General features: G+C 39.2%; 3 protein-coding genes across 16 annotated transcripts in view; 1 reads left to right on the plus strand and 2 right to left on the minus strand.

The window, feature by feature from the left end:
* The window catches only part of kif21a (kinesin family member 21A), a 58,855-nt gene extending 55,969 nt beyond the window's left edge, over positions 1-2,886 (minus strand). For all 5 annotated transcript variants that reach the window (XM_023347466.1, XM_023347450.1, XM_023347442.1 and 2 more), the window contains exon 1: positions 2,369-2,886. In XM_023347466.1, coding sequence (XP_023203234.1) covers positions 2,369-2,412 — 44 coding nt within the window. In that variant the 5' untranslated portion in view covers positions 2,413-2,886. The remainder of the gene's footprint in view (positions 1-2,368) is intronic.
* A 1,502-nt stretch (positions 2,887-4,388) lies between these two features.
* LOC102222904 (proton myo-inositol cotransporter-like) lies at positions 4,389-13,120 on the minus strand. Of its 4 annotated transcripts, none has more exons than XM_005810330.3 (13): positions 12,910-13,120; positions 11,344-11,803; positions 10,490-10,649; positions 10,196-10,404; positions 9,055-9,163; positions 8,810-8,973; positions 8,103-8,217; positions 7,419-7,544; positions 7,193-7,311; positions 6,465-6,617; positions 6,092-6,264; positions 4,831-4,899; positions 4,389-4,745 (listed from the first exon to the last, which is right to left on the minus strand). In XM_005810330.3, the coding sequence occupies exons 2-13, from the start codon at positions 11,786-11,788 to the stop codon at positions 4,737-4,739; spliced, it is 1,851 nt and encodes a 616-aa protein (XP_005810387.3). In that variant the 5' UTR covers positions 11,789-11,803; positions 12,910-13,120; the 3' UTR covers positions 4,389-4,736. The 4 variants fall into 4 exon arrangements, 3 of the variants coding, with proteins under 3 accessions (XP_005810387.3, XP_023203316.1, XP_023203331.1); XR_002754015.1 differs by having other exon boundaries at positions 4,728-4,745; positions 4,986-6,264; positions 12,910-13,119; XM_023347548.1 differs by having other exon boundaries at positions 4,389-4,899.
* Positions 13,121-13,723: 603 nt separating this feature from the next.
* The window catches only part of lrrk2 (leucine rich repeat kinase 2), a 40,065-nt gene continuing 28,905 nt past the window's right edge, over positions 13,724-24,883 (plus strand). For 6 of the 7 annotated variants that reach the window (XM_023347327.1, XM_023347336.1, XM_023347351.1 and 3 more), the window contains exons 1-7: positions 13,724-15,388; positions 16,935-17,020; positions 17,407-17,516; positions 19,736-19,824; positions 22,362-22,496; positions 22,773-22,907; positions 24,124-24,255. In XM_023347327.1, the coding sequence (XP_023203095.1) occupies positions 15,253-15,388; positions 16,935-17,020; positions 17,407-17,516; positions 19,736-19,824; positions 22,362-22,496; positions 22,773-22,907; positions 24,124-24,255 (823 nt within the window). In that variant the 5' untranslated portion in view covers positions 13,724-15,252. The remainder of the gene's footprint in view (positions 15,389-16,934; positions 17,021-17,406; positions 17,517-19,735; positions 19,825-22,361; positions 22,497-22,772; positions 22,908-24,123; positions 24,256-24,883) is intronic. The other variant, XM_023347344.1, reaches the window with a different exon arrangement.

The following is a 24,883-nucleotide window of genomic DNA, read 5'->3' on the forward strand; positions in this document are numbered from 1 at the left end:
CAAGCCCCGACAAAGGGGAGCAAAAAAGGTGACTAAAGGGAGATTTTTCTTTAAATCTTGTGGGTTGCTTCATGGTTAATAAGATTGGCAACAGTAGCACACCAAGTAGTTCCACCACATATAAACAAAGCTGAAGTTACTCCCTTTCGCTTTGATCTACGCTGCTCCTATCACCACCAAGAAAAGAAACGAGTTAGTTACTTATTGTTTGTTCTGTAGTAGGCGCCCAGCAGGCAGGTTTTGCAGGTCCTCCTTCCCTCCAGCTACACCTCCCACTAAAACCATTGGAACATGCTCGTGTGTGCCAACACACCAACTAAAATCCATTTTATGTCACCTCAGAGTTTCACAACCATCTGTTTTACCGTAAGGGTACGATCCTGATGCAGATATATCCAGCTAATGGTTTGTTTTTTTAATTCCACAGAGCAGGTTTGAAAGACTGTCTTCATTTAAGTAAGCTAGGATCTTAAACCATCAGCTTGTAGGACCCTTATTCACCAAGACCAGCCTTCCTAATGCAATATAGACTCCAAATGCAACTTAAGTGGCTTTTTAGTGCTGTATGAATTTTTGTTGTTGTCTTTTTTATGGCAGCCTGAATGGCCCAATTCCGATATTTTCACTCAAAAAAACCCAAAAAAAACAAACAATCCAATTTGTGCCACTTCTATGCACGGTACTAAATCGATATGTGTCCGATACTTTTCAAAATGTCTGCAGACAGTACGGTCATGTTGAATTTATCTGACTTTTACATCATTTCTTCTGCACCAGAAAAAAAGTCAACTAATAGCTGACTTCTTCTGGGGTGTATTTTTCTGATTTGAATATAAACCAACAACTCATCAATAGAAATTCAACACCCCAATTTACTTTATCTTCAGTTAGGCCTGTCACAAAAACACATTCAGCTGGACGATTAATTATCCCAGAAGTTATTGCAATAAATAATAATATTGTTGTTTTGAGATCATTTTCAAGCAATAATGATGTAAGAACACATTCTCAGAGATCATTAAACTTTAAGTTCTAATTAACATTTAACACTGGGACTGGGAGACATTTTAAATATGCAAAATAAATCAACAAAACAGAAACAACAAATAAAATGAATTATTTAAAACTCTGTAAACCAAATTGTCCTTCACAAAAAAGAGTTAATTGAGTCCAGAGTGAATACTTTTGTCATCCAGCTTTTGGTAGAAAGAAAGAGAGAAATAAGAAATAACGATCAACGAGAATTATTAAGCTAGTCCTATCATGTGATTAACTAATATATCACTAATATATCATGTGATTAATTGATTTATTGCCTAGAGGAGCAGGCCTCAATCAGTCTCTCAATCTGTCTCTTCCTTTCTAAAAGAAAAACCAATGAAAAGTTCCAAAACATACAGATTAATTACCACAAAACAAATTTTTTTCAGCTGCACCCTAAAGTAGATTTTACCCAATTAAAAAAAAACCACAAAATTCCCCACAAAGCATATTTTAATGAGCAATGATGATGCACTTTTATGAGCAAGTACAGACAGACATTGTGGAAAAGTGATCAAGTGCAAGCATGGCAAAGATTGTATTCAAAACAACAAGAAAGAAGAAGAAGAAATCAACAATGCATCGGTTTTATGGTGGCCAGAAAAGAAACAAAGAGACACTGGCTTCTCCTTAACAAGTCCATCTTACCAGATGGGTGGGAGTGGCTCTTTTCAACATGACAGCACGCTGTAATGTAATCATTCCCTAATCTCTACATTTCCTTGTAAAGCAAGCTCGCATGTCTGATCTGATTGGAATAAGGCTGAACAGTGCGATCCATCACTGGACTCTCCACTGAAAGTGTACAGACAAAAAGTGGAGTTGACAGATGAACTGAATGCTCCACCGCCCCTCCTCCTGAAACGTGGCTGACCGTGAAGCTCTTCTTTCAACGATTATCTGTCTCTCTGCGGGCGGCTCTGAGGACAGGCCAGGCCAGGCTGCTGGACAAACGGACTCATTCTCTTTGTCTCACCGTGTCTGGAAGCTGAGCCGCTACAACAGATAAACATCACTCCTCCCCAGCGCATGATGCCGCGTGCAAGGGGATGGAGCTTGTGCGTGCGCACCTGAGCTTAGCGAAAAGTGCTTCTTTGTTTTGGTACAACCCACATAAAGCCTGAAAATCTCAACCTAAACCGCAATGTCTAGAAGAAATGCCTCCCTCGCAATAAAATGAAGGGAGGCGAAGGACGTCCCTGGAGCAGCATCCGCTGCTGATGACCTGCAGATGTTTGCTAGGCCCGCGGGGCTGACTGACAGGTGGCACCGGGCAATTAAGACAGCTACGCATTTAGTAAAATGATGGAGACGTTCAGAGACTTACCTCAGTGCCACGCGGACTGAACTTTCATCCTGGCCCGTCGTCATTGTTCCGTTAAAAAAAATTAAAAATTTTAATTGTCAAAAAAAAAACTATAGTATTGCAACAACAAAAAATGTATCTTGGCTTATTTCCCTTGGGATTAAAAAAAAAAAAAAAGGCAAGAAACCAGTGCGCACTCACTCCTCGGTACAGCAAACGGCGCTTCTCACCTCCAGTTCTGCGTCGTCATTTTTAGACTAGCTGAAAAACAGCCTTGAAGGTGTTCAAACCATGCTATGAGCTAGAAGTTAGGTGTTGCACCGCATCTTTGTGCCGCTCGGGCCGGGAGCTTCAGCTTCGGCTGAAGCTCGACATGCACACTGAGAGAGAGAGAGAGAGAGAGGGAGAGAGAGAGAGAGAGAGAGAGAGAGAGAGAGAGAGAGAGAGACGCTACGGCTTTAGCTACGGGGAAAGCCGCGCGCGCAGAAACGCACGTAAAAAGAAGAAGAAAAAAAACGCATCCGCGCGCTGCCGTTCCTTTTTTTTCTGCTCGGTACACACCGGGAGGGAGCCGCAATGCGTCAGCAAGCCACGCCCTCTTACTTGGAAAAATTGCCGGCGGAATGACGTCATAGAGCGACTTTGGGAGAAAAAAACAAATACAGGTGTTTGAAGGAGTTTATTCCATGCAGCTTTATTATTCACACCTTCCTCTTCGCTGTGACTGAATATTAGCACTGTAAGACCACTTTATTTACTCTTTTAGATAATCACAGCTGTTGCAATTTAAATTTTTTATAGTTTGAAATGTACATTGTTTTATTTTTTTCCCTATTTCTCGTGCTTTGTACAAATCAATCGAAGCGTGTTTTTAATCCAATTATTCCCCATCTTCTATAGAAAAGCATAAATGTGAACACATATTTTTATATTAAACCAAATGAAAACTTTGATAAGTCGATTTTATTTTATTTTATTATCACAAGTAAAACAAGCGGTCCTTAATATAAATAAATATATATAAAAAGCAATATAAATCACATATATGATTATATCTTTTGCATATTAAACCAAAATATGTAATTTTTCCTTTTGTGGTCAAATACAGTAAGTAAAAAAATAACTGGCTAGATTTCCTTGTAAAAATAAAAAAATCACAAAAGAATATTTTTCCCACTATAAAATAAATATAGACAAACAAGACATTATATCTTACATTATATCGAACATTTTGATGAGTCACAGCAGTTAGATGTGGAGAATGTCAGAAGTATAAGAAACAGATCACTTATGTTGTTTTTTTTTATTGCCAGTCATTTTATAATCTGTTTACACATTAAAAGCAAATCAAACTAAATTTATTCATAAAAATCCGATCCAGCTGCAAGCTCAGAGAAAAGTGAGATATTGACACTTTCAAAGAAAAAAAATTGAGATTTTATAATCTCATATGACTCATTAATGCCCATTCATTTTTACAAATCACGCTCTTTTTTTATTTACACATTTGGTATTCTCAATTGAGTGTATATATAGTGGACATAATTCTAATATTTATTTTCAAGTTGAGGTTGATCTTGACTTGTGCTCCGCTACTTTTGACATCTTCAATATCAGAAGATCATATCAGAGGAGCCAAAAATGGGGCCACTTTTCAACAAACCAAACCAATGGTGCCATCTTGTGGCTTCAGAGGGAAAAAAAACAGTGAAAGATTTGTGTTGAGAGCCACTTTGACAGTTGGAGAAACACAGCATACCATTCCTCTCATGCTACTTTATTTTTGTAATATTGTGACTTTATTCTCGTAAGTTTATCATTTTTATTTTCTTAGAGTGTATAATTTTTATTTTCTTAAAGTGGCCATAACACAAATGTGGCAACATTTAAGAGAAAATAAAGAGACTTTCCTAAGAGTGTGAGATTTACTGGCAAAAGTCATTCTCACAAAGACAAAAAAAAAGAAAAGTAATTGACCAAATATATGTACCTTTCGCAGCAAATTCATTCCTACCTCAGACACAATTATGACGCTAGCAGAAAAAGGCAACTGTCAACATCTGTTGGCAGAACATAATGTTTTATTTTTGCACTTGGGACAGAGTTTGCGTCGCTTTACATCGCGAAGCGTCGCAATGCGTTCATAGTTCGTAGAAAACAGTTCATAAAACATGCAGATACAAAGGTCTTCCAGTGTGTTGGACATTTTGTGCAATTTGCAAACACCTCGAGTACAAATAAAATCAACAACATAACAACGGTTTAAGTAAGAAATCCTGTACAGTTTGAACGTGCCCACAGTAGCACAAAATCAAATGAGCACAAAATGACTGTGTAAAAAAAAAAAACGCCTCCTGTTTTTATGTTGTTCAGGGACACTTGGCCATGATTATCTGAGCTGCAACAACAAGGACATATGATTCATAACAATACTGCAAAATAAAGGCAAAGCTTTTAGCACTTCACCTTAAGGCTGTACTTACAGTGATATAGGCTATGGCGCAGTCTGAGTCCACTGCTCCATAATGTGCCGGCCTGTAATCTGAAGATTGCTATAAAAAAAACAATAACAATGTAGGAACACGTACATATTCTAAAATTTAAAAAACAGTAAAAAAAAAAAAAACATTTGGCTTACATAGTGCAGACTCTCACCACGAAAACAGCAAACCACAATCGGTTGTTTTCTTTCCCCACCAGCGCAGATTAGGAGAATCAACCCACGTGAGTGAATTTGACAAGAATGTGTTTTGCAACGTGACGGAAATCATTGGGAATCTTCGTGGATCTTACGAGCAAAAACACATTCTTGCTGGTGTCCCACGTTTGAACTCTCCCAGGCTAAACCACAGAAGGAGGTGTCAGACTGAAGTCATGCAGAGTTTGCAGGAGGTGTAAATCTGCGTCTCTTTACGCTCCAGAATGGCTGAGGAGAACTGAAGGTTTGGTCCCTCTGATCTTTTTTATTTTCTCGTAATATTTCTGCAGCCAGATGATTGCTCCATTCATGGGAAAGAGAGTTTTCTGGAACACAACAATGATCTGCTTCTGTCACCTTTAGAGGCTTGTTTCCCTTTTTAGGTGGAAAACAACAGCTAACGTATTAGTACCTTGAGCAATAGTCGGCCATTAGCTGCGTTTCCATTACGAATGTCGGCAAAACTTGGTCCATATTCTGCTAATGTCGAATAAGCACAATTTCGCAATTAAATAGGAAATGCAATTAAAATCACACACAAATGAGTTTGTTCTCATGAAAAGTCTTTAAAAAAAACATCCTTCTGCCACTTCCTGTTGTCTTCTTTGTCGTTTCTGCCAGTAATAACTTCTAGTTGTTGATCATGTGACTCGTAGGATGCGAATAAAGGTTTCAGTTTTGAGAAATCTACCAATTTTGATACAGCAGATAAACCACCTCATCCTACGGCAAAAGCCTTTAAATCAAAAAACGTTTTTGTTGAAATTGCTGTGCTTCCATTAAGCAAATTTATTTTTGTAATTCCAATTTGCAATTGCCAATTTGCGCAGTTGTCTGGCTAATGGAAACCCAGTCAGTGTTTTCAACGGCAGCATGATTGTCTTTCCTCCCTGCATGAGCAGTCTTCAAACAGAACAGAAAGCAGAATCAAAAGAGAGAGAAGAAAGTAAAAAAAAAAAAAAAGGCAACCAAAAATAAAAAGCCAACCCACTCTACTCTACATCTGAGGCGTCGTTGTCAGAATGGAGGTAGTTGTTGCCTTTTACCCGGATGTAGTGGACGCGGCGGTCGTCGCTCGCAGGCAAATCTCCACAAGAGCAGAGCCGTTTGGTGAACAGACTCTCGATGTCCTCCAGCTGTAAGCCCTTCGTCTCCGGGAGGCAGCAGAGGACGAAGAGGAGCCCCAACACCACCAGGCCCGCGTACAGGAAGAACGCACCTGGGAGACAGGAAGTCAAGCGAGGGTATCTGGTGATGTTGTTTTTGTTTTTTTTTTTGGAAACCCTCTATGGATTAGCCAGGATTAGCATGTACACACCAGAGCAGAGAGTAAATACTCTTGTGGAAACATTTTAAATGAAGACAAACGAGTTGCAGTTTAACAGACCGATGTGGAAGTGTCCTGAGCATTACCCTTACCGTAATACGTCAGATACTCTGCAACGTGGAGAAAAGTCAAAGACACCAGCACATTGAAGATCCAGTTGACGCCAGCAGAGCAGGCGTTTCCGGTGCTGCGTGCCCACAGCGGGTAGATCTCTGAGTTCACCGTCCAGGGCATCGTGCCCATACCTACAATACACATAGAGTCTATACTAACTCTATATGGCTGAAACAATTAATCGGATTAATCGCGATGAATCAATGAATTTTCTTTCAACTGCAGATGCATCCTTTGCCACAAATGATCAAGTGCACACTAAGAGAAAGCTATGTTGTTGCATTTTAGGCAATAAAATTGTTATTTTCTTACTTTAAAAAAATGTATTGAATTATTTGGGGGTTTTTTCCCCACATTTCTAATCTTGCATAAAACAAGCTTAAGTGTTTAAACGAACAATCTGCAGAATCTGCCAATATTTCTACCAGATGAACCCGTCAGAATAATCGATGGAATAATCCATCGCTAAAATAATTAACTGCTGTATTTGCTAGCTGTTGGTATTTCAACGCAGGGAAAAAAAACAATTGTTAGATTTTTTTTCTCAGTTAGTGTTATGATAATTCTTCCCATTTTGTGAGAAACCAAAGTTTTGTAACTAATTCCTATGAAACATATGTCATAAAAAAACAAACAAACAAAAAAGACTCATCTTTACATGATAAGCAACTTGTTATCTGTTTGAAAAGAAAAGAGGTGATCTGACCTGGAGCAAATGATGCGAGGTAGAGGATGAGGCCCAAAAGAACAACCCAGGAGTACGATGTGGGGCAGTAATTGTAAGCCCAATATGGGCTGAAAGATTCTTCCGTCCGATTAGAACATCTGGATGAAAAACAATAAATAAAAAAAGAAGGAAGACAGCAGACTGGTTTTAGATTTTAACAAACTCTACACTACCAACTCAAAGTACATGCGGACGACGTTGTGACCTTCCCCAGGCTGCGCTGTCGGGTGATGCCGGACTGACAGGAACGCAGGAAGAGTTGAACACGCCGGCGTCGTTTTCGAGGTAACAGAATCCACAGTCTGGATCCAACATGCACGGTTCACAGGACCTGGCAGAAGGAAACATGATTAACCTAAACATGCCTGCAGAAAAAAAAGGCTCTCACAAGAAATTAAACATTCATAAAAAAAAAAAAAAGCCAGCTGAGTACTTAGAAATATGGAAAATGTTTGAGATGAAACAAGACAAATTCTAGCCAGATCAAATAATGGTAAGCATCCACTCATGTTTAAAGGGGCAGTATTATTTGTTTTCCACAAACATAGTGCCATTTTATAGCATAATCAAGTAGCTAAGTTACCTTCAATGTTAAAAGTAATGCCATATACTTAAAACATGACTTAAAGGAAATTTAACATAAAAGTAATTTGACGACTTGAAATTGGGCCTCAGTGTCTTTGAGAAACTCTTCTCTGTCTGAAACTCTGCCTTCAGAAAGTCATCACAACATGGCTCCTCTAAGAACAAGAATTTAGCCTTCTGAGGAACAGCGACGGTTTCATTTAGTGCAGCAGTGGAACTTAAGACGCCATCTTTGAGCAGTCGGTTTGCTAGAATGGGAAACAGAAAAAGGGAAGTGACTCCTTTGTGAATTTGGTTTTCTCACCCATAAAGCCTGCAGGTGGAATTGTGAAAGTCGATAGGGTGGAGCGTAACAGGAGGAGAGTGTTGGGCCGACAGCAGGAACCCGACGGCCAACAAAGTCAGACTCAGTCCAGTTCCTGCGTTAGAGTAAATAAAACCACTAAATAAAGCTTTGAGACAAACGTTTCTGAAATTTAAAGGGGCAGTATTATGTGTTTTCCAGGCACATATTGGCTTTTTGTAGCACAATCAAGTAACTATATTACCTTCAGTTATAAAAATGCTCTATATATCAAATATGACTTTAAAGAAATTTTACTTTGTGATTTGACGCCTTGAAATTAGGCCTCTGTCTCTTTAAGAAATTCCTGCTCTTTCTGAAACTCCGCCTTCAAGAAGTCATCACAACATGGCTCCTCCATTAACGCTTTAACAACATTTTTTACCAACCTTTCACTGAGAAGTAGCTCTTATAATGAGCTCTGCTGATGCTCAGTTCCACCAGATGTTTGCTAATTGCTGCTAGCTAGTCTAAAGGAGCTGAGAAGGGGAGCGGAGGGTTGATCTTTGAGACAACACTCCAGGTGTGTTTTTGAAGAGGGAATAATATAATAACATGATGCACAGCTCAAAAAAGCCAAGTTTACAAAACACTGCCCCTTTAAGAAGTCCTCATGCCATTCAAACTGCCTTTCAAGCTAAAATGTGATCATCTGAGAAGTTACGAACCTAAAAGACTGCCCAGCGTCAGTTTCCTGCGGCCTACCCTCTCCACGAGCCACACTCCCACCAAGGTGAACACGAAGTTGGTAGCTGAGGTTGCAGCAGCCAGCCAGATCGCCTGTTTGTCTTCCCGCACCCCGGCCATCTGCAGGATGGTAGCACTGTAGTACCTGGATACGAACAAACAGAGCGATGAGGTCAGCAGAGAGAGGTAAAAACGTGTTCAATGTGACCAGACAAGCAGGGCATACATGACTGTGTTGATCCCAGACAGCTGCTGGAACATCTGGAGGCCACACCCAACAACGAGAGCCCTGCGAGTCGGTCCGTAGCTGAGGATGCGCAAAATGACGACGCCTCCTGCAAACCAGGAGTTAGAGTTTCCAACGTGATGTTGAAGTTGCAGTACGTAACTTTTATGAAAAAATTGTTTTTTTGTTTTTTACATATTTGTTAAAGCTGTCCCCCTGTCATGACAGTATAATATGAGACAGGTAATTTGTGAAAAGATGGTTCTCCTCCACCTCCTTCCTGAGCTGCTGTGGCCGTCTGAAAAAATGCATCGCTCTGACCTAAAACAACCAATCACGGCCAGGAGGAGGGGCTTAGCGCTGTCACTCAACCTCATGTACACGGCTGATTGAATGATGGTTTGGTGTTCAAAAATAGCAAATTTAAAGTACTGGTAGAGGGAGAATAAGGGATAAGAGGGGCACAAAATTCATTAAATTAAAAATGGAAATTTTGTTTACGACTATCTCAACTATAAACAAAATGTTTATGAAAAATTTATATCATTAAAGATCCAAAACTTAAAAAGGACTTTTGCCTTAGTAAAAGAAAAATGGCCAATTTCCACATCTTTTGGGTCATCAATTGTTTTCTATTTTATTTGCCAGATGTTTACCATTCTTGACTTGTGGTCAAGGGTCAAAGAAAAATCATGTCAAGGGCCACAAATGGCTTAGAGCACAGGGTTCCCAACCTTTTCCGTGCCATGGCCCCCTAAAGTGCATTGGTTTCTGGCTGGGGACCCTTTTGCCAACCCACAGACAATGCTAATATGTAAAGAAACATCAACTTTTAGAATGTTTTGCATCACTTTTATTCACTATTTAATAATTATTATATTTGTTTAGCATACGTGCTGCCTCATCCTTCCTTATTTCAGTCAGCCAGGAGCTATTAGGGGTTATTTGTATGAGGGCAGTTTCTTTGGTCTTTTTATTATCTAAAAAGTCATTTAAAAAATTACTAGATTCAGTTGTATTATTTTGTTTCCCCATTTCTTCTCTCCATCTTTCTGAGGCCCCATAATTTCCCAAGGTGGCCCCTACTTTAAAAAACACTGGTCTAGAGAGCCGCATAAAGAGTTGGACACATCTCTCAGACCTGATCCCGTATCGTTCTCCTCCTCCTCGATGCTGATCCTGATGGTGTCATACTCCTCCTCGACATTCCGGTCCCCCCGGATCCGGCCCAGGACTCGGCGGGCCTCCTCACTCCGGCCTTTCTGCAGGAGCCAGCGGGGGCTCTCTGGCAGGAAGACGAAGCCGAAGAACTGCAGCACGGCAGGCAGGATGGACAGACCCAGCATGTACCTGGGATCGATCGGGAGGAAGTTGGAGGAGGACACTGCTGAACAGAAATTACCAGAGACAAAAAGCGACATTTCGGGTCAAATACCTCCAGCCGTTGTGACTCAGGTAGCTGAAAGCCCCGTCCACCACACTGGCTATGAACTGGCCACCAGTGATGAAGAGAGAGTTGATGGTGACCAGCTGACCTCGCAGGTGTGGAGGGGAAACCTCTGCAATGTATACAGGGACCGTCATAGAAGCAATGCCTGTTGGGAAGAAGAGGTATTTTTTTGTAACATATAGAATTTGAGAAGATAATCTCTGCCTTAAAGCAAAGAGTGGCAGCATCAAGCAAAAGACTTGAGACTAAGGCGGAGAATGACGCTCCAGGAAAGCGTCAACCCTTAACATCAGGGCCTGACTTCAGGAAGGGCATACAGGGCCAGCAGCCTGGGGCCCTGATTTTTGGGGGCACCAAAGACTTTTTCTTTTTAAATGTATCTCAAACTCATAAGCCAACATCAGGTGAGTTGTACTGGGATGTGTATGAAGAAAAATAACATCCACTTATTTGAAAATTATTAAGTTATTGCTGATGTGTGGAAAAACTGGTAAATATAACAAAAATGTACTTGCAGCAAAAAGTGGTCTAAGTGTACTAATGTGTTTTATTATATATTGCAAGTAAAATTTTGGGGGGTGGAATAGCTAAAAAAGAAAAATAATAAATAGATTATGTGTATTTAAATAAAAATGTATGTAAATTTATATAGAATGTATGTTTTTTAAATGTATTGTGTATTACATTTACGTCTTGATTGAAGAAGATAACTCTGTATGCCTTTGTGTGAACTGAACATGATTATCTGGGGGGGACAGAATTTTTCCATGGCTCCTATTTACCCCCCTTGGTGTTGCCACTGATTTATACTTTTCACTTCACCCATTGGAGTTACTCACCGATGCCCAAACCCACTGTGATGCGACCAACAAGGAGGACCACTTTGCTCTGGGCGACACTCATAACAATCCCACCGCCACAGAAGATGAAGCTGGCGATGAGGATGCAAATCCTGCGCCCCAGCCACCCGTTCAGGAAGCCCCCGCTGAGGGCGGAGAGCGCCGCGGCTCCGACGGTGCTGGACACCAGCAGCTCCTGCCACAGGGCGCTCAGGTGCATCTCCTTCTTCAGGAGCAGCATCGCTCCGGAGACCACCCCCGTGTCATACCCGAAGAGGAATCCACCCAGGGCAGAGAAAAACGCCAGCAAGTAGACGAAACACGGGGTCGTTGAGGAGTCTTGATCCCGGAGGCTCTCCCCGGCGCGTCCGGACGGAGGTCCAATGAGACTCCGCTCTCCATCCTCTGCAGCTTCCTGCCTCCTGCTGCCTGTGCGGTTACTCATCTGTCATTGAAGCTGCTGGACTCAGGGGAAAGCCGCGGTTAGTTAGTTAAACAACCTGCGCTTTTTGGGAGGCATGACAGCACCAAGTTAGAGTCAAACTTAACCTACTATCTGGTTAACAACAGGCGATAAGGTAGCGTTTGCTATTTCTGCTTAACGTCGTAAGAAAAAGAAAAAAAAGCCCAAACTGCACTTTGGCAGCAAACTGACTTGTTTATTTACCCATCTGATAAGGAGACTGCTAAGTGCTCGGGGCGGCCATGTTTGCGTGACGTAGGCAGTCTACAAAAGCATGTTAGTGAAAAAAGAGGAAGAAACACGTTTTTAACTTGACGGTGTTCCAGTTATCCGTAAATCCTTTATTACAGTTTAATTGCAAATACAGGATAACATTGTTTCTCCCTGAAAATGTGAAAAAAAATTATTTAGGGAATAACGACGTTTAAAAAATCAGAAATTTTCATTATTGATAGGAAGATTGTGATTTAAGATTTATTAGTCTAGTCTTTTTGTGGTTTACAGCTAGCCATAGTCAGTGAATGTTAAAATAGCTTGTCTAAAGAATTTAACCTCAGCAATTCTATCTCGCTGTTATTTACACAACTTTTATTTAAAGCCGAACTATGTTTTAAGATTTCTATGCCCCTCACAATATGGCGGAGACATTGACGCACAACCTCTGGAAGCTCGTCGCTCGTCTGTTTTTTCGAGTTCAGTCAAAGCAAGTACACCTCTCCAACCACCGTCAGGCTCAATGCAATGACTGTGTCACGGTTGAAAACCGCCGCTTTTCGGTACGTTTCATTAAACCAAAGTACATTTGCTGACACCAAGTCAACATCCGCAAACGTCGACTCGATCAATTTTCTCTCACTGGTTGTTTTCATAAGCGCATTAAATAGAAAACTATTTGCTCTGAAGACATGCTTTAAATGAGTACATTTCAACATGTCTTAATTTGTAGAGAGCTTATAGACTAATTTAATAGATCCAAATTCGTTGAACATAAAATCCTCAAACTGTTTCTTTGACTCAGACGAATGATTTGCTTTGCTGTAGTTCTTATTTTATATCTATTCTCTTGCTTTCTTGTTATAATTGTATTACTTGTACCCACTTACCTCCTAAAAAACTTCCAACGCTCTGCTGCACAGCATTTCTTCTTCGGCGAACAGGAAGCTTCTGTGGGATCATATGATGTTGCCGATTAAAGGGACAGCTGGAAGGCGGCGGCCGTCCAGGTCACGTCATAACTATGGTCGTAACCTGTTCATCTGGATGTTCAGCGAGAGAGACGCAACAAGGTTTAAAGATGGTAGTTTACAAAGACCGACGGACTTCGACGAATCATCCATGACTGCGTTGCTTTTTCTTAACTGTTCCAGTTTCAAGACATGTTTTTTCGTATTTTATGTATCAAAGCACAACCTTTATGTGCTCATTAATTAGTTCCACAAAAGTTTTTTTTTCTTTCTTCTTTAATATTCAGAATGTATGGGAACACAGCAGTGCCATAAAACATGAATATGAAACGTGAAGAAAACTAGAAAAAATAAAGTAATTCTGTATTGTTCAGTGAGATATTCACGTCATTTCCCCCCAACTCCAAGACTACATGCAAATACCTGTATTTTGAAAAAAGACAAAGGGTAATACTTGTTTCGTTAATAAATACAAATATGCAAAAAAAAAACAAACATTTAAAATAAAAATAGAGAATAAAATCAGTTAGGACTTTTTTGGGCTTAGAGAAAGCCATGTACAAATCCTTACAACTCTAAACAGTAAGCAAGTGCCAAGGTGGGCTACAAGTTACACAAGATAATAAATACATGAGAATGTTGAAAGTTCCCATGATGACATCATCATCATATCTTTATTCCAGAAACAAACAGGCAGAACAGGCAATGCTTTTATTTTGATAAAAGTCATGCTTATTTTGCTCTGAAACAACCCAAACATTTCATTAAATGCATTCATTTAATGCAAAGTTTATGTTAATGCTGACATTAAATTCACACTGAAAAGGTTGAATGTTTTAGATAAGGTAAACCGTGACGTTCAGCTTCCAGAAGGATGTATATGTCTTACATAATTACAGTTATAGATTACAGGACAGCAAAAATACCTTGATTAAGTTTTCCTTTATTAGGTTTTGTCAACATGTTTAATTTGAGCTATTTTTCTCAGTTTTTAAAACTATCCAATTATTTTAAGGCGTTCGAGCCTTCCATACATTCCAACTACCGTAACATTTGTATTTGCGCGCCAAAGAATTAAACACTTTTGAGACTGGAGACACGGCTGACATTTGTTTTGGTTTTGTTGTTCTTTTTAATATACGACGTTATAAAAAATGTCTCTAAATATGTTTCAAAATTGTTTAACACCGAATTTCAAAGAAGGTAATAAATATAAAATAATGATTACGTACTTGCACATTTTCTTCCCTAAAATACAGAAATTTGTTGTCTAAAAATGAAAAACAAGCCAAAAATAGCTATTTTCAATTTTGTTTTTGGATTTATTAGTTTTTGTCTTTAGTGACGCTGGGATTGCGAGACGCATTCTGATTACCGTAAAACTTGTGAATACGTCGCAAAATCCAACTCGTTTGACGGTGACGTTAGAGTACGTTGAAAAAGTTGTTTTCCCTCTTCATTCCAGATTATTAACGAAATATATGTTTTATTAAAAATGTTTTCAGGCATATAAAAACATGTCTAACGCTAGTTCTTCACCCACGGACTAATTTGCTTTGTCTTTGAGTAACGCAGATTAGGTAGTGCTGTGAATGGAACACGGCGTAAATCAGTGTCGAGTATTTTTAAATTAGCAAACTATCATACAACTTAAAAAGCTTTAGAGGTTGACTATTTTTAGGGTTGTTTCACATATCAGCTAATGTTGCCATGGTTCCAAAACATTCCTCACGAGACAAACTTGGTTCCACACTTGTGTCGGTGTGACAGCTGCGCCCTCGTGCTGCGCCGCCGCGCGGTGTCCCTTTCCAGCCTCTTCTTCTCCAAACGGGAAGTTTTTTTTCTCGCTCGAGTCATATGATGTGACCGCGGAGAAGCAGGAACCCGCCAGTCAGAGAGGAACCAGCGGCGTCTCCCACAGAAACACCGGAACGTGTCCGACTGGACGAAAAATGGGGAACACGCGAAGGAACGTTCTGAGAGGAAGCTGATGTCAACGCTGGGACCGAAACTCCTCGTCACTGACAGCTTCCCCCCTCGTCATGATAATAAGTTGTAGCTCTACTGTAGCTACTGTAATATCACGCAAACAAGGTAACATATAATAATATGCCGTTATGATACGTGTGGCTGTCGGGGAAGTTTGGTTTAACAGGCAGCTTGGCCTCACGGAACACGTTCTCGGTTCTCACTGCGAGACAGTGCACTGATTGACCTAAATGCACGTCAAGCCTTCAGGAGGAAAGCAACTCTTCAAAGACCATGGTTAACAAAGAAGAGCTGGAAGGAAGGCTGAAGAAGCTGCTGGTGCGGCTGAAAACCCCGCAGGAGGACAGGCAGCTGTCCACGCTGATCCAAATCCTGCAGGATCTGCGGTCCCTGGCGGCGACGGAACATGGTAGGAAACCCCCCATTGTTCCCCGCATGTTCACCAAACTGCTGGCAACAAACAGGAAAACCTTTAAGTAACCACGCTGCAGCAGATTAAGGACATTTGTTATGTTTTAAACGATAACTACTCCATCCAAAAAACCTACAATCCAGGTAGTTGCTGCATGATGTAAGATGTAGTGCATAGTGAACTTTATGCAATTGTTACAAAAATCACAGAAAGTGGGGTTTATTGACAGAATGACAATAAATCCTAAAACCCTTAATCTATTTTTTTTAAAATAAGTGGAGCAAATATTTGATTATTGTCAAACCATGTTTAAACAAACACTGTAGTTGTGCAGTATAAAGGATCAGTTTCAGTATTATTTAACATTTAAGTAAACAATCATACTAGGTTACCTGTAAAACATGGCAGCAGTTCATATATATATATATATATATATATATATATATATATACAGTACAGACCAAAAGTATGGACACACTTTCTCTTTGAATTCAATGAGAAGGTGTGTCCAAACTTTTGGTCTGTACTGTATATAATGAAATCAACCAGAAACAACCAGGATGTTAAGAAAATGAGTGCTTTACAGGTGGTGCACACTTCCCATTTATCGACGATGCAGCAAGCAATAGGAAACTCTTTTGGAGCACAACTGGCATGAATTTTCACTTTCATTTTCTTACCACTCCCTGCCCCCCAAGAGTTTGCTGCCCTGGGGGGAGAGCCCATTTCCCAATAGTAAAAACCACAGAAAAATCTGAATTAGAAAATGGGTTTCCTTTTAACCAATTTACTCTTACAGTCAGGGGGAAAATGTAACATTTCCCCGATGAGCTGATTATCAGCAAATACGACCACCATTAGTAAAAGCAGGAGTGTTCACAGTGTACACTCCTGTACACATCACATGCATTACCAGTGCATGTGATGCCAAAAAGAAATGATATTTGACAGGCAAATTTTGCAAACTGTCAATTAGGAGCACATTTCCAACAAATCAGATTAGGTCATTTTGGGTAAGTTTTAAGATGTTTTCAGCAAGCTTCCTCCAAATTCAGGTCAGATTTTAGTGTTTCTAACTGTGTCAGATTCTTTTTACTGACTGTGTTTATGACCTCATTAAATTATGAATACTTCACCTCATAGCTCCTGATGGAGATACTAACCTCATTCAAAATGCTTTAGGATTGTTGTCAATCCTGTATTTCAGTCGGATGTATCTCTGTTCTCTGTATCTCAGCAGCATGTATCTCTCTTGCTTCAATGTTTAACATTTCCAGGTTTATTCTTAAAATATGTAATGTTTTAAAAGCTGAACTAACCCACACTTAAAGCTAAGTACAGTCAAAAAACTTCTAAAAATCCTGCCCGAGTATATTACTGCTTCCTTTGACTTGTTCTTGCTGTAACACTGCTCTTTTTTTTTTGTTTATTATCAAATTTGAATTCTATTTTTAATGTGACCTCTTTCCAGTCACATTGAAAATAGAAACAGTCGTGTGTTCAAAGCTAACTTGTCAGGTTTTTTTTGTTCTTGTTATTGCAGCGGCTGAGCTGTTTGAAGACAAGGATGTCCATGTTCCCCTCACAGTGGTGCTTTCATCTTATACAAACAGCAAAAAAGTCCAGGAGGTAAATCTTCTCATCTTGACCTGTCAAACGGCCTCACCTTTAGCTTCTGTTTGGACAGTTTTTGTGTGAAAAGCAACAGAAATGTGAAGTTACAAGCTTGCTTTAAAGCTTGTAACCTCTTAGGTTACAGGTAACCTCCTGCTCTCTTAGGAAATGACTCATCTGTAAGCAACTTTTCTCTATCCGATCCAGCCAATTTACGGCATCAGGTTTACCTTTGCTTATCAGCCTAAGAAATGCAGTACAACGCAAACTGAAAGTATGATTGTGAGGCGATATGACACGCTCACCTGGCTTTCCCAAAAGGTCCTGAAACCGAAACCACTTTAGTCATTTAGAGAGAAAAATGCCTGATATGATTCCTCTTTCACCTCTTGTTACCTCAGGTGGGCTTGTCACTGCTGTGCCGGCTCATTGAAATATGGCCGAACACGCTGGAGGAGCTTTGCAGACCTCTGCAGGCCAGCAGGGAGTGGGAGGTACTGGCAGTGCACCAGTAAGTGAAGACAAACCTATTGGTTAGGGATTCATATCTTTTTGCAGACCTGTAAAATATTTCAACTCACAATCTTAACATCGGTGTGTGCAATAGTCCCTATGTTTGGTGGGCTGGAATGTTTGCCGTGTTAATGTAAGTGAGACATTTTCTCCCAGCCAGTAGCTGCGTTTCCATTACAAAGGTGCGTAAATTTTTGTCGATGTTCCGCTAATGTCAAAGGAACACAATTCCAGACGAACTAATATAAACCTGGACATGAACAACGGTTGAAAAATTCTAAGAATTATAAAAGAATTCTGTGTCTGTGAAGTGCATCACTTCACCATCCCACCACTCTTAGTTCCAACGTTGTATGCAGACGCACTTCTCTTCAGAAGCTGCAGTCAATACTCCACACAAGGCGGTTGCTATAGAAATGCCTTTTTTTGTTGTTTTTAGCTTCCTTTGTGTTATGATCTTGGGACGTTACTCTCTGCTCCCATTGTGCATGTGAGTCGCTTTGGGCCGTAAAATGGATTTCAGCAAAAAATCTGAATTGAGCATCGAGACCTGCTGTGTTTATGTACTGTTATTATAGCATACAGTCCGCAGAGGTTGATCGTTGAAGGCCTTGTAACTGGGTCAGGTCCAGCTTCTTTGACTCTCAAGAAAGTTAAAGCTTTCTTGAGAGTTCAATTCAGTCTGTACCTTCCAAGACAACAGAGACAAAAGTTCCTGGCAGAGGAGTCTTGGTGAGGTATGAAAATCAACATTTTGTTCTAACTAAAATGAGAAATTAAAATATCACCTTGGCAAATTTGGACTTTTTTAGTGCAAATGAGAGAGAACTTGTACAAATGCAGATTAGTGATATTGTTTAATTTTTTATATATAAAGAGAATGGTGCAAAAACAGTTTGGAAAAAAACTCTGAAATATAGTAGTTATCTTTTTGAAACTAGCTGTATTTGCCTTGTTTTGGCTGAACCACAAAAAACAGCTAAAGTGGGCAGGAGAGCAAAGAAAGGCCAAAGCTGGTTCATGATACCTGATTAACAGACCTGTCTTCATCAATGAGTAGGTATGAAAAGGCATAGACAAGAGATAATGAAATACCACATACCAGTAATGTTCAAATAATATGAAATCATTCAAGTAGGTTATGTACCAGTGTGCCATTGTTAGCTAATAATTCATAGAGCCTGCTCTGCCCTGTCCTTGGTTTATACCAAAAGTCCTCTGCCACTGAGAGAGAAAAATGCTTTAAAAATAAGGAAAGTTGACTCCACTCCTCTTGTTATGAGCAACCTTTAATCTCTTCCGTCAACATAAAAAGAAATGAAATCCACTCTAGTGTGTAGCTACATTGATATTTTACAAAGCAGACAACCATCCACAAATGTACAAGTTAGCAATCTAGCTCATGAAAACACAGAAAGTGTGCAAAAGAATCATTGCCTGATGGCAAAACATATGACTATGAACTTTTCCGTTCATAGTCAAATGTCCAACATGTAGCGCTATATTTATGATGCAGTACTATACAGATCGCAGCCCTCTGGGCAAACATGTTTCCCTTCCCTTCCTCAGACATTGAACCCATTGACCTGGTTTCCTCTCGTTTGTTTACATGTTTTGAATAATCATCTATGAGTTTTATAATTAGTTCACACAATGCAAATTTTGTCAGTTTTCAAGTTACCCAAGCCTAATTTAACAACACAACCAAACATGCAATCTGCCATTGGGGATTTTGCTCTCATAGTACACCTTTTGCAATTATTTGAACTTGTGATAAAGACCTGCCTTTTAGACATTTTTATGTCTCTTACAATGGGCCTTGCTTGGCGTCATAGCTAAATAAGATCAGCGTCGTGTTCAGCCTTGTTCCTTAATGTCCCAATTGTTTTAAACGTTTTCTTATTGTTTCAAAAGTAGAAATGACTACATTTATGCAAGTAGCCATTTCCTAACTTACTGCCTTGCTTGACCAGTATGTTCTCTCGTCTTTCCCATTTTGCCAGTAAGAATCGGTGTTGGTCTTGCTCGGACTACAATACCCAAGATGCTAAGGGGGTTTTGGAAGAACAGCTGAAAAAGGGAGAATTAAGAAAAATGTGTACTTGTCACAGCAGATGCCGACATTAAACTATTTTACCAATACTTTGGCCATTACATGATTTTACCAACGTCATGCAGCTCTATTAACACAATTTCTCATTCTGGTTTTGTTTTCAGGCAGATCCTGAAGGTCTTATCTAAGTTTATTGCAGATCGTCAAGTAACCATTGTTGGACTCAGAGCCCTGGCGCTTCTGCTCACATCAGGTACATTATGTCTGTGTGTAGGAAAGAACTCCTATATACTGTACATACACTATATAACCAAAATAACCCGCTAATCTTAAATTATTAAGATCAAGTATTTCAATCGCTTCCATGATAACAGATGTGTAAATTTCGACGTGTCTGATGCTGTGGTGTAAAACAGGCCTTCCATGGACTCTAAAACAGTGCAAAAGTATTATCTGGAAAAATTAATTATGCCTCTCTGTCAGTTCCGTGGATGAATGTAGGCTTAGCAGTTGCCAAGACAACAATAATTGCTTAACATCACTGTGTTAGGTTTGCTCCAGGATGGATTACATTTGGGCAGTGGTGGGCCCTGCTAACTAAAAATATAGTTGTGCTAATCCTAAAGCACAAATCATAAATGTTAGTTATGCTAACGCTAAAGCACTACACCAACACAGTATTTGAAGGAGCTAATTAGCATTAGCTAATAGGAATAATCCTAATAATCCATATAGGCTAATAATTATCACTAACACTGATTCAAATCGTATCTACCCTACAATCACAAGTTTATTAACGCTTTAGAATATATCTGGAAAAAAATTCTTTAGAGGAAGCGAAGTGTGCCAAAGGTTTTTAAAGTCAGCAAACGCACTGAAGCGCAAAATGAAAAATTTACTCCACTAGCAGATTAGTGAACGTCTGCTCACCACTGGTTGTGGGGATTTTCAGGAGTTGGACTTGGTTTCGTAGTTCAAGTCAAAGGAACTTTAACATGACAAAACATTTTTCGCATGTTAAAGTTCTTTCGTTCAACATCAAGGAAACATTTTGGGGATGGCCCCTTCCTGCTCCAACATGAATGTGCACAAAGCAAGGCCAATAGAGACATGGATAAGTGTGTTTATTCCTGAGCTTGATCTGATAGGACAGCTTTTGGGAAGGCCATAAGCGGATAAAAAGAATTTCCATTAACATCCTCCTAAACCTTGTGGAAACCCTTCCCACTTGAGCTGAAAGTGCTGAAGCCAGCATCATAATAAACCTTAAGGATTAAGAATTCAACGTTACCTTCATATGATTTTGAGGGTCGGCTTTTGGTAATATACTGTTGTTGTCAAGCCCTAGAAAAGCTTTATGCTATGATGTGACATAACTGTTAAATTCCAGCTGAAGTTTTTGTTAATTTTAATGATGATCAGTAAATCCCTCTGCCAAAAATGGATTGCTGGCAGTTTCCCCTCTTTGGAGGATGTCGAGTTTTAAATACCTCTGATTTCTAAGAACAGCTTTCTGCTGTACAAGAATGATGTCCTTTCTGTAAATCGAAGTGTGTTATATGCCTGAAATGTGGGATTTCTCCCTCCTGTGCCAACCTGTTGTATATTCTATTGTTAGAGTAGCATATGTTCGTAGGATTCCTATGGTTTATTTATTCATGAACCTTTGTTTTTGTTGATCTAGATTGAAAATGTTGATGTGTAAAAGTACAAGAGGAGGCAGATTCTCATCTCAGTTGTTGCTCTCCAATAACTAAAATCAGAAAACTCTGTCTTAGACACAGGAGTGAACTTCATGTTGATACAGTCATATTTACATTTGTAAATACACATTCAGCATCTATTCTATCCATATGCAAACATCAAAATAGGGTCTGTTTATAGTACCAAACAAGAAGGAACAGTGAGGTAGTAACGTGAGCTAAGAAGGGAGCTGGGGTTTGTTTTCCTGTTGGGCCACAGGCTAAATAGCCTGGAGGTTGATCCATTTCAATGTATTCTTACTTCAAACTTGACGTTAGGGCCATAATGGCTTTTGGATAGACAAGCCTTGCCACACTCACTTTGTGTTGTTGCTCCATCAGATGATATTCTCTCCTCCTTGGTTTGCTCTGGCCACACTCTTCAGTGTATAAAACTTATAATATAGTTCAAAACAACTAAAAAGTGGAATACAGTATAGCTTAATATTTCCTCACTAATAATGACACAAGTCTTAAATAGCTTTTTAGCACTTTAATATATTATCAGATTAATCTTAAATCCACAAAAATGTAAGCATTGCTCATATTGTATATTTTTTTTCAAACTGTCATCTCTTTTTTTTTTTTTACTTTTTTTTAACTTTTTTACCAATTATTTTATTTCTATCCCTGCACAAATTAAATATATATCCAATACAGTAGAGGTTTAGAAAGTGCCATAACTCCATCCATGTTTATTTAAATATGTTAATTATAATAACATGTTTAATTAAAATGAAGCATGGTCATTGATATAATCAATACAAAAGTGACAAAACCCCCACATAGCCTTTGAGCTTAAGGAACTCAAATGACTTGCAACTGCCTTGGCTATTAATACACTAGTTATAAAACAATCAGCATTTAAATCAATGAAAGAATTGTTGGCTCCCAATACTGAACCTTGTGGAACACCACCTTATGTTATTCTCTTTACCCAGGATTCTGTAACATGCACAAAGCTGATTTCTAAATAGCTTTTGTAATCCTCTTTTTTTGTTTCTCTAATTTCTCCCTGTTACACGTGTTTGCCTACAATTTTGGACAGATCCGATTCCTCTGCTGGTGCTGGATGAAGAAGAGGACGTGTTTAGCCTGGTCGTGCAGGCGATGAAGGCATTTCCCACCATTGAGGAAGTTCAACTCCAAGGTTGTAGGGCTCTGCAGCTGCTGCTGGACAGAGGTGGGCTGACAACCTTTTCTTGTTTAACGGTGTTAGAAGAGTAAAAACTTGTTTTCATTTAAAAGAAAAGAAAATGTCTGGTGGCTCAGTTACATACATCAAATAAAAACCAATCACAATAGTTCTGTAACTATGTCCAATGTGGAAATGTTTGGCTGTATTGCACAATGGATACCAGTAGAAAGCAGTTTTTGTAAAGTTGGTAGTGGAGGACTGATGTTACTTAGCTGTATATTAGTAATCACAACTTCTTTGTCCTTTTTTTTCTCTTTGTAGTAAGTGACGACCATCTGGGCGAGTTTGTGGAAAACCAGGACCATGTTGTGGTTCTCTCAGCTCTGCAGAGGTTCTCTAACAGCCCCAAGCTTCTCACTCAGGCCATGAAGGTGTTACTGCCCTTAGCTCGCACAGGTACGCCACCAATACATCCCCCTAATGAGATGGAAAATGGCTGATTCTCTGAGTTGTTCTCTGAATCTAACAATGGAAAGCTGAAACATGGGTATCACTGACCTTAAAAGAAAGAGTATTTTATCTCTAAAAGGCCATTCAGCAGCTGTGACCACATTTTCACTGTAAACCTGTAAAGCTTGTTTGGCTGTCCTGATGTAAATCAGGCTGCATGGTAACATGAATGATGTTATTCTGCCCCATTGCAGCAAACGATCTATTTGGCAAAACAACAAAAACAAACAGGAGAGAGTCCTGTAAAAACTGTTTGACATTTATTTGCCAGCTAAGTGGTTTAAGGCCTTTTCAAGAAGGTTTTCTTCTTATCTTTTCACATCAAATGAATATGTGAAAATCACAAATATGTCCAAATTCTGACAGGTTGTAATGTGCTGCTTTAGGTTGTAGACTTAACAAAGTTTATATTTATGGCCTACCCAAAGAAAGAAGGTGTAAATTACTTACAGATTCTCATGTTTTGCTTTCATTTTAATCGCACTTAAAAGTTTCATATTATCAAACTGGTCTTAACATCGGATGAAGATGTCTTGAATGAACACAAAATCTAGTTTTCCAATAATTTCATTCATCTAACAACTTGACTATGTGTGAAAAAGTAATCACTACCTCTTGTTAAATAATAAACTAACTACAATTAACCACATTTTCTGTAAACCCTGAATTAAATCAAATCTATAAAGAGGAGCAGGGATGCACAATCCACTTTTTTCACTTCCAATATCCGAGGTCCAGTATCGGCCGATACCGATCCGATACAGAAAAACAGTTGAATTGACTTATAATGTTTTTTTAAACACAGACATAAATGTACTGAATTATAAATGTATTTGATGACACTGCACTGAAATACACCAATAGCTTCAAAAGCCTGGTTAAACATGTAAAAACAACTTTAATTAGTTCAGTCAGTGTAATTGTATAACAGTCGAGGTAAAATAAATGATAAAGAAACTGGAACTGACAAAAACAATAAGTTTACTGCCTTTGTCAAAAATGAAAACATAAACAAACAAACCTTCTAACAACAACAACTATTTTTGTTTTTACTGTCTGTCCATGCCTCACTAGTTTGTGAAGAAATGCTCTCTTAAACATGTCAGCTCTACCTTGCATGACCAAAAGCTCGTGATGAGGTCGACATGCGTTTCTCCTGCAGGCAGTAACGTGGAGGTGTTGATGTCAGGAGGCACTCGGTGTTACGCCGTCATCATCGCGGCCATGGACGCCTTCCCTGCCGTGGCGGAGCTGCAGGAGACGGCCTGCCTGCTGTTCAGGAGGTTCACATCAGGTCAGAGCTCCAACTCAAGGATGTAGAGCAAGACATAATGTTTGTCCTTGTGTTCTAATCACTCTCCTCCTCCTCAGCAATAGTCTGATATAATTTCATATTTGTTTGTAAGTGGTGTGCATCTATCCAAAAATGTAATATTTCTTTTATGAGTTTCAATAAGATAACTCACACTTGAACTAAGATACAATCAAATAAACATCTCCAGCTCAGATCATTAAATTATTTCTATTTGGTATAGAGTAGTTTTTCTAATTCAAATTCAGAAGTTTGCATACACTAAGAGTACTGTGCCTTTAATCCAGTGATGTCCAAAGTGCAGCCTCATGTACTGGAAATTGACCTGCCAGTACATGTGGCTGATGCAAACATTTTTGTGTTTTGGTGTGTTTTTATATTATTATTTTCCTAGGGTAAAATTTTATACACAAAAGAACTTCATTTTAAAAAATCCTGTACTCTCTTGTAAAGTTGTTGGTGGACAGCAAAAATGTTTGACGAAGTCATATAGTTCAAAGGCTACTACACGAAATAATGAGGAAATGTATGAATACCTTTAAAAATCATTATTTTGAGTTTAGTAAATAGAAACAATTTTGGTAATCCTAACTGACCTAGAAGAGGAAAG

This window comes from Xiphophorus maculatus, chromosome 2, assembly GCF_002775205.1.
Source record: "Xiphophorus maculatus strain JP 163 A chromosome 2, X_maculatus-5.0-male, whole genome shotgun sequence".
Classification (NCBI taxonomy): domain Eukaryota; kingdom Metazoa; phylum Chordata; class Actinopteri; order Cyprinodontiformes; family Poeciliidae; genus Xiphophorus; species Xiphophorus maculatus.